General features: G+C 44.2%; 1 protein-coding gene across 1 annotated transcript in view; it reads right to left on the minus strand.

Annotated features, from left to right (window-relative positions):
• shroom1 (shroom family member 1) overlaps nt 1-9,132 on the minus strand; it is an 18,869-nt gene extending 9,737 nt beyond the window's left edge. Inside the window, exons 1-5 of the mRNA XM_017308488.1 lie at nt 8,664-9,132; nt 3,227-6,059; nt 2,950-3,136; nt 2,755-2,810; nt 99-633 (exon numbers count right to left, since the gene is read on the minus strand). Coding sequence (XP_017163977.1) covers nt 99-633; nt 2,755-2,810; nt 2,950-3,136; nt 3,227-5,850 — 3,402 coding nt within the window. The 5' untranslated portion in view covers nt 5,851-6,059; nt 8,664-9,132. The remainder of the gene's footprint in view (nt 1-98; nt 634-2,754; nt 2,811-2,949; nt 3,137-3,226; nt 6,060-8,663) is intronic.
• Nucleotides 9,133-9,710: the final 578 nt, after the last annotated feature.

A 9,710-nucleotide genomic window follows, 5' to 3' on the forward strand; every position in this document is an offset into this window, starting at 1 on the left:
GAACTGAAGAGGCAGAACCAGGGACATAATAAAATAACTTAGGAACCTCAGTTAACATCCAGAAAACAGAATGACAAAGTCTCCTCTTACCTGGAGACAGGTGTGCCTTCACAAGGACGCTTTGTCTGGGTGGGTGTGGAACAGGYGGATTTGATCTCCCATTCGCTGATCTTTTGACCTTTGGGGGAAGGTGGGTTGGAAAATGTCTCGCTGGCTTCTCCACTGGAGACTGGAGAGACGGATCCACCAGAGCCCGTTTCTCCTGTTGCATCCTCCCTCTGCTCAGAGCTTTGCTTCTGGGGAGGAAGTTTCTGGGTTTGGTGTTGGTTCTGTCCCTGAGAGTTATTCTGACCAACAAACTCTGCTTCTTTTCTTGGTTCCYGTCGTCGAGCGTCTCCGTCTTSAGCAAAGTGTGAAATACTCCTGTCATTTCTGCTCCCTCCTGCAGGCTCAGCTGAATTCCTCCGCAGCTGATCCAGGTGCTCTGAGCTTTTGCTCAGGGTCGATACTTTAGTTATCTTGGATGCCCCAAGCTCCTCCATGGACTTTCCCCTCTGCCCCACCTTCCGAGAGCGCTGCTGGCCTTCAGGGACTCCCTTCTCCGATGGCTGTTCTGCTTCATTCTTCTGGCAGCTGAAATTGACAATAAAATTCAGAATAAAACAGAAGGAAAAAGCTCAAACCAAGGTCTGGAAAAGTGGAGACTTAAATATGAATGACTAAAAGAAATAAAGTGTCTTGCCAATCTACTTGTAATTTTTTAAAATTTCACTCCATAACAATTACAAACCTCAATGTATTTCAATGGGATCTTAAAAACCAACACTAATCAGTGGAAAATTGTGGATTGGAAGAAAAATGATACATGGTTTACGGTCAGTCAGACTGGACAGAGAGTGTCTGAAACGCAATTGCCATCAGAGTTTCTMAATAGRACTTACATCTGGGCTTTAACTGGGCCATTGCAGCACATGATTATCCTGTGATCTAAATGGTTCCATTGTAGCCGGATTTTTATTGATGTTGTCATGCTGAAAGAATAACCACCGGCCCAGTCTCATATCTTTTGCATCCTCTAAATGGTTTTCTTCTGTATCCCGGCTCTTTTATTCCTGGTCTATGGCGCTTGTGTAAATCTTTTCAAAAGAATGTTGTTCACTGGAGTGGGTGGGTGTTAACGTTTTAGGTGCCACAAAGAATTAAGATGAGATTTATGCTCGGTGAACACATCATTGACCTAATACTCTCCTGACCTAAAAACCAATTAAAATGTCCCTTTTTGTTGCCACTGGTACATACCTCTGGGTTTCCATGGTGCCGACTGGTTCTGGGTTCTCTTCTTTGTCATGCGCCTGCTGTCCCAATGGAAAATACAACAGAAACATGTACATTTTACCAGATTTTTCTACCGTTTTATCTTTTTGAGAAGATACGTTTAGTTCAAAAGTAGAAACATAATAAAGAAAGTAATGAGTAAATCTATTAGTGATGTACCTGAAATGTATGTGGTGAGGATGTGGATCTGTTCCAGAGGAAACTGGCCGGGTCCCGCGGGTCCAACAGACTCTCTGCAGATGCAGATTTTCCCTGAGGTGGACCGTGACTCTCCCTCGCTCTGGAAGAGTTTTGGTGGCCAGGATAGTRGCCTGAGCAGGACTGGGCAGAAAAGAACTGGGCATACCTGTTTTGGGAGATTAAAACACAATCTCTAATTTATCTGAGTGTCAAGGTAGAAACAGTCAAGCTCTCCTAATGTGTGATTGTTTAGTACCTGATGGAGCTACTGGGTGAATCAAGAATACGCCCAGCAGAGTGGGGTCTATTGTGTTTCTTCTTCAAGTGTTTCTCATGATTCCACGATTGTGGTCGAGGATTCCAGTCAAATGGTTTCTCACCGAGAGAATGTCTTTGTCTGGATGGAGTTGGTAAGTGAGATGCTGGGTGCTGCGGCTCGGCCACTTTCTGGCCCGTCTTTCGTTCCATGTATTCCACGAGGGCCTGATGCTGAACGTGCTTTAGGTTCGTCTTTGACGCGCTTGAGACAGACAGAGCTTGACCTCTTGACTCAAACATCTCCCTCCGTGCTGCGACCAGTCCCTGNATAAAATTCAGAATAAAACAGAAGGAAAAAGCTCAAACCAAGGTCTGGAAAAGTGGAGACTTAAATATGAATGTCTAAAAGAAATAAAGTGTCTTGCCAATCTACTTGTAATTTTTTAAATTTTGCTCCATAACAATTACAAACCTCAATGTATTTCAATGGGATCTTAAAAACCAACACTAATCAGTGGAAAATTGTGGATTGGAAGAAAAATGATACATGGTTTACGGTCAGTCAGACTGGACAGAGAGTGTCTGAAACGCAATTGCCATCAGAGTTTCTMAATAGRACTTACATCTGGGCTTTAACTGGGCCATTGCAGCACATGATTATCCTGTGATCTAAATGGTTCCATTGTAGCCGGATTTTTATTGATGTTGTCATGCTGAAAGAATAACCACCGGCCCAGTCTCATATCTTTTGCATCCTCTAAATGGTTTTCTTCTGTATCCCGGCTCTTTTATTCCTGGTCTATGGCGCTTGTGTAAATCTTTTCAAAAGAATGTTGTTCACTGGAGTGGGTGGGTGTTAACGTTTTAGGTGCCACAAAGAATTAAGATGAGATTTATGCTCGGTGAACACATCATTGACCTAATACTCTCCTGACCTAAAAACCAATTAAAATGTCCCTTTTTGTTGCCACTGGTACATACCTCTGGGTTTCCATGGTGCCGACTGGTTCTGGGTTCTCTTCTTTGTCATGCGCCTGCTGTCCCAATGGAAAATACAACAGAAACATGTACATTTTACCAGATTTTTCTACCGTTTTATCTTTTTGAGAAGATACGTTTAGTTCAAAAGTAGAAACATAATAAAGAAAGTAATGAGTAAATCTATTAGTGATGTACCTGAAATGTATGTGGTGAGGATGTGGATCTGTTCCAGAGGAAACTGGCCGGGTCCCGCGGGTCCAACAGACTCTCTGCAGATGCAGATTTTCCCTGAGGTGGACCGTGACTCTCCCTCGCTCTGGAAGAGTTTTGGTGGCCAGGATAGTRGCCTGAGCAGGACTGGGCAGAAAAGAACTGGGCATACCTGTTTTGGGAGATTAAAACACAATCTCTAATTTATCTGAGTGTCAAGGTAGAAACAGTCAAGCTCTCCTAATGTGTGATTGTTTAGTACCTGATGGAGCTACTGGGTGAATCAAGAATACGCCCAGCAGAGTGGGGTCTATTGTGTTTCTTCTTCAAGTGTTTCTCATGATTCCACGATTGTGGTCGAGGATTCCAGTCAAATGGTTTCTCACCGAGAGAATGTCTTTGTCTGGATGGAGTTGGTAAGTGAGATGCTGGGTGCTGCGGCTCGGCCACTTTCTGGCCCGTCTTTCGTTCCATGTATTCCACGAGGGCCTGATGCTGAACGTGCTTTAGGTTCGTCTTTGACGCGCTTGAGACAGACAGAGCTTGACCTCTTGACTCAAACATCTCCCTCCGTGCTGCGACCAGTCCCTGGTCCGCTTGCTGCGTCGCCTCCTCTCCTTCAAACTCAGCTGCAAACAATCCTTCACTTTCATTCCCAAACGAGCGGCAAACCGAGTGTTTAGGCRTGCTGCCGAGCTCGTTGAGTTTCTCTGGCTCGGAGAAGCACATCTTCTTCTGCTTGGGGGTCAGTCTTTTTCTGCCTCCGATACGCGCCACTTGAGGCTGAGCCACTTTTGCCATCCGTACGTTTTTCATTTCAAACGATTTTTCAATTTCCTTCTGAATGTCCCCGACCTCTGCTATGCTGCCTTTCTCTGTGTCCTCGGATGTCAAAGATGGGGTGAGTGTGTCTGTTGATATCTCAGAGTCCTGTGATGAGGAAAATGAGTGAATCACTGCAGGCCTGCACTCAGAGTTTTGCGTCAAACAATTTGGCCAAGGCAGCTGCAGGTCTCGCCTCTTAAATGACGTCTTACTCAAGACTTTGCACTGGGCATCCTTAAGTTTCTCTTTGTAGTACTTTTTAAAAGAATCATCCAGGGTGCCGCAAGCAGCGGACAGAACATCTCCTCTGCTAGTGTCACCTTGTCCAGGTGTCTCATTATTATTTACTGCTACTTCWCCCTGGACGGATTTATTAAGGACACCTTCCTTCCTTCCACTGAATCCAGGATCTGGATTGGGCTGCATTGCTGTTCGACTGGCTCCAGTGAGGTGATACAGCAGTGGTGTTGTCTCTTTGTTTATCCTCTCACTAGCAATGTCTTCCAAAGGCTGCCACTTCCCTTTGTTGGGATGATCTTCTCTTCTGTTGTAGCTTGGTGACTTGATGCCCATCACCAAATTGACGTCATTTTGATGAGTGGCTGACTGCGGTGGGCTCTTTCCGTCAGGTCCGCAGTAGAATATTGGGTTGCTCGCTGTGTGGCGGCCAACCTCACGACTTTCGTCCAAGACATTTAAAATGTAGGGTGGGGTGTAATTCTCCTGGTCCAGGTTCTTGGACATCTGGACCATTCCCTGATCCACAGAAGTGAAAACTTCGTTTTCTAGAATCATACCACTGGACGTGTGCGAACTCTCATAGAAAGGTCTGAAAAAGTTATCCATAGTGCTATGGGATCGCGGTTTGTCTTGTTGATGGTGGGTTTCYAACGCAGCCGAGACCTCCCTTACARCTTCTGTACCACATATGGTTGCAGAATGTGTCCTCACACCAGGTTTGGATGGTTTGTACACCCCTGTGACAAAGTAGAACTGACCCTTGTGCTGAATGCTGCTGCTTAGGCAACTCTGGCTGCCATTCCAGGGACCGTCGGCTTGCTGCAGTTCTGAAGAACCACGCACTTCCTGAGCTGAGTGTGCCCTTTTGCGCTCGCTTCGAAAAGGACCACCAGAGTTAATCTGATGGTCYCCATTACAGCCAATCATGCTAGAAGTCTGTTTGGGTGTCAGATGTTCAGGCTGGTTTCTACCGTGAGGTGGCGATTGGCTGTGGGGCTCAGAGGCAGCRTTGCTGTCCACAGTGGAAGGGTTTTCTGGGTTCRTCCTGGTCTGGTTGTGAAGTTGGAGGTGCAGCCGGTAGCTTGGTGGATGCTGGATCTGCTGCATCTCATGAGAGCCTCTCCAAACAGAGTACAATGGCTCAGAACTCAGGTTTGAGCTGCTCTTGTCTAGGATCGCCGTCTCTGACCGTGGGSAATTTAGACTCTGAGAATGTGGTCGGCCTTGGAGTCGAATCTGTTGTTGAGGTTGTTGGGGCAGGGGTTTAAATTCAGTACCATGAAGGTGAGCCCTGCTGTTCTCCAAGTTTTTAGTGGCTATAAAACTATCAAGGCGTACTGGTACCGGTGGGGCCTGACCACTTAGGGACGGAGTCCTCGACTGCACCTCTTTTTTAGGGTGTGCGCTGTTGTTGGTGTGCAAACTCTCGCTGCCATTGAGGCTATGGTAGTTCAAATCAGAGTTGTTGTGATACTGCTGTGAGATGGCTTCGACAGAGCGGTAGAGCTGATCCATGGTCTTCGAGTCAGACTGCAGAAACTGGTTTGGATGGTAGATAGACTTTACATATTTAAGGTCAGCATAGTGGTTGAAGGAGCTGGACTGCAGGTCATCAGGGAGGAAGGGAGACGGGTAGTCTGGGGCAGTGGACCCACCAGAGAAGGAGCTGTATGCAGAATCTCCTTTGCCGTGCTGGTGGTGGCTTAGATGGTCAGCAATACTGCTGTTGGACTTGGCTGGCGAAAGCCGGCTTACAGACAGGCTAAGAGGATGCAGGTCCACGTTGCTCATTCTCTCAAAGTGCAAGCTGTAAGAATCCATGAAGGGTTGGGGCAAAAGGCAGGAAGGGAAAGGCAGGGCTTGTAAATCATACGTATAAGAATGTACAGTGATGCATGTGTCCGTCTTGTGGGTGGAAGGGGAACTTGGGGAGCTACCACTAACGTGACTGCACCCAGTTGTCTTATTAATCTCAAATTAGGTCATGTTCCTCACTCTGTTAAGTTAAAGCCTCTTGAAAAAGTCAGCTTCTGGTGGAGAGAACATAAACACAAACAAAACATGTTGTTAGTCTAAAATCTTCGCTCAGAAAGCAGTCCAGGCATACATATGGTTTAAAAACCATATGGAGAAAAATTTACTAATATAAATGTTTGCGTTGAATCAGATTACAACACATGAGCTAGTGTTTCTGTTTTTCTTTGTTAAACCATTGGTCTACATTAAAATRTTTTCAATTAAATTGAAAGAGGTTTTTGAGAATTTTTCCAAACATATGCATTTTATATTTGAGTCTCCAATTTAGATCTGAGGATCAGAAGGGTTTAACCACCTGCTAAAGGAGGCATGTGCTATTTAGCATCATTAAAGCCTCTCATTCTCATTAAGGGCTCTGAGGCTGGTTGAGCACACTGCAGAATAAACATGAAAAAATGTCAGGAATCCCACATGAAATATCTGCGGATTAGTCAGATGACAGATATAATACAGCAAAGTGGCATGAAAAACACTTCTGAACTTATTCATTTTTCAAGAAATTCTACATTGTTGCTTTTTAAAACTTCTATGTCTATATTTATCTATATTTGCAACAATAATTACAAATACAATGTTAATATTTCTGAGCACATGATGCTAACCCCCTGTTTTAGTCACTAGTTGAACTTTGTAAGTAGTGAACCTCACGCAAACAGCTTTTCTCTGATTTACATGGAGCCCTTACACAATTTCAGTAAAAAACTTCATGTCAAAACTTTACAAAGTCAAATTTCTAAAGTTTTTTTTCTTAAGGAGTCAATTTAAAAAGTATAGGTACAAACAAGATTTTGTGGTTCATATTTCAACAACGGGCTGGACAGTGGTGCAGTTGGTAGAGTTGTTGCCTTGCAGCAAGAAGGTTCTGGGTTCGATTCCTGGCCCCGGTCTTTCTGCATGGAGTCTCCATGTTCTCCCTGTGCATGGTGGGTTTTCTCCAGGTACTCCGGTTTCCTCCCACAGTCCAAAAACATGACTGTCAGGTTAATTGGCCTCTCCAAATTGCCCCTAGGTGTGAGTGTGTGTGTGCATGGTTGTTTGTCCTGTGTGTCTCTGTGTTGCCCTGCGACAGACTGGCGACCTGTCCAGGGCGACCCCGCCTCTCGCCCGGAACGTTAGCTGGAGAGGCACCAGCACCTCCTGACCCCACTGAGGGACAAGGGTGTAACGAAAATGGATGGATATTTCAACAACACACCGCAAAAACAAAAGAGGAAAGGATGGATGTAGAATTAGTCATAGTTGCTCAAGTGTAAAACCATGCAACAGTTGGGATTCATTCACATGTATACATTTTTTGTAAAGTATTTCAACAGTGGTACAAAATTAATTTTTACAAACTAAAACCCAAAGTTGTCWAAGCAGCAGTTTGTTGACTAACRTGACATGGCTTAAGGAGCTCTGGCTGCTACTGAATCTTTTCAGTGGATCTACTGCAACACTACATTCATTTAATCTGGAAGAAAAAAAAGCAACAAAAGGCAACCCTACTTTTTGTGTATAAAATCTATACTAAGTTTATATTTTTACAAATAAAAACACAATTTAGTTAAAACATTGCCAGTACTTAAGCAATATTGCGCTACATGGAAATCTTCTGTCATTACCAGATATCCAAAGAACCCATTGTTGGTACTGAGATGAGCTCCAGCAAGCTAATGATGGGTTTAAGACTCTAATAACAGGACTCTCTTGACCCAAATGCCTTCCCATGACTTGCTGTTTAAACGTTTGAAGCTTGATGCTTATCAAGCATGTACAAAAGTAAATGTTGCTGGTAAAACAAAGAGACACCAACTAGTTATCAAACAGTGACTTAGCAGAATCAATATTATTATTATATTAGTGATGGGAACAAGACATCTTGTTGTTCACATCCTGAATCAGTTGAATTAGTTTGTTTTCTGGTTTATGATAAATAAATGTTTTCCCTGTTATGCTTTARCCCTCCTGTTGTCCTCGGGTCAAAATGACCGAGATTTGTATGTGTTTTTCCTATACACAGAAAATGAGGACAACTCTTGCTATGCATATCAACATCAGTATTTCCTTCAAGATCTGCCAAGTCTGTGGAGGCTGCAAACCTGCACTAAACATGATGCAAGGGATGCAAGGTGGTCAATTTGTTTACACACAAAACTCGCATAATGAGAGTCTTCCAAGAAAAGTGTTAAAGGGAACTGGAAGAATTTATGAAGAGGCTTCTGATCTGCGGTGTCTCTGATCGAGAGTTTCCAGCCTCTCTCTCTCCTCTCTGAGAACAGAGAGAGGCGGCCAAACAGAGGAGCGCTCAAGTGGAAGTGATGGAGGGGACAGGCACTGACAAAATGTACAGAGGGGAGCAAAGTGGGGGAGGGAGGGTGAGGCAAAGGGTGACCAGCCCAGACAAATACTCTCACACGCAAACCACAACAAGAGACAGGAGAAGTGAACAATGACAGCCAGAGAGCAGAGATAAGTCGGGAGACTGGACAGACGGACGCAAACTCCTAAACGTACTGGGAGCTGCTTCGATTTCAACAGTTTGCAAAATGAACTTAATAAAAAGTTTGTGTACAACAGGCTGCAGTTAAAGATGGAAACAAGAAACAAAAACTCACCAAAGCTTTAAGGCTAAGCCACTGACTTCCCTCATTCCCGTCTGAAAAGGAAAGATTTCTTTTGTTGGTTCCTGCATGCAGATGAACCAAATTATTTCCGCCTTCTTCCAAAGTACGACCGGAGCAAGTTACCAGGAGAGGCAAGTGTGAGAGGGAAGACTTCTAAGTGGGTCCCTTCTCCCCCCACAGAGACCTGAGGCTGCCTAGTGGGAGCCACTGATTGGCCAGCCGATGACGTCCGGCTCTCAGACGCACAATGAGCGCAGCAGAGGGAATATTTCACTGCTGCCGATAGCTGCTAGTGCTGCTGGCTGCCCGAACAACAGAGAGAGAGAGAAAGGGGTGAAAAAAAGAGAGGCCTCGCATTCCTGGCTGGCTTCAAAGACGGAGCAGAGCCGGGGCACCATTCATTCCCAAGGCCCTGAGCCTGGCGCATGGAGACTAGCCAAGGCAGGAGGGAGGACTGAGGAAGGGAGGAGGGGGATAACGGCGAGTGGGTGTATGGGTGACCTTCCAGTCTCCACCCCACATAGGGAAAAAAGTCATAAAACTAGCTGTTCCTCAAAATGATCCTAATTTTTTCTGTTCCTCAAGGTTAGTTAGTGGTTTTCCTGTACAATTCATGTACAGGAATTGTACAGGAACTTTCGAGACACTAGTCTCGAAAGTTTCTAAAAACTGCTGGACTTTTACATATCCTAATAATCTAAGCTAAATATGTGTAAATGCAATGGGTTAACAGGAATGAGACGGGAGAGATTTCAGCAACATTTAATGGAAAACAATATTGAGTTTTCATAAATACAGTAAATATTTCAAAGATCTAAATATGTCTTTTAAAAACCCTAATCAGATTCTAATAATTCATTCCAGTATTGCAGTTTTGCATGTATTTAATTGTAAAGTGGTTCAAATAAAATAAATAAATAAAAGAATTCAGTTATATGCACATTTTACGCTAAGATTCTGTGCTTTTCCACGCTTAACATCTCAGATTGCTGTAGTTAAAAACAAACAGATAAAAGCAGACATGCTTTAAATGCATGC

Source organism: Poecilia reticulata, linkage group LG14 (assembly GCF_000633615.1).
Source record: "Poecilia reticulata strain Guanapo linkage group LG14, Guppy_female_1.0+MT, whole genome shotgun sequence".
Lineage (NCBI taxonomy): Eukaryota > Metazoa > Chordata > Actinopteri > Cyprinodontiformes > Poeciliidae > Poecilia > Poecilia reticulata.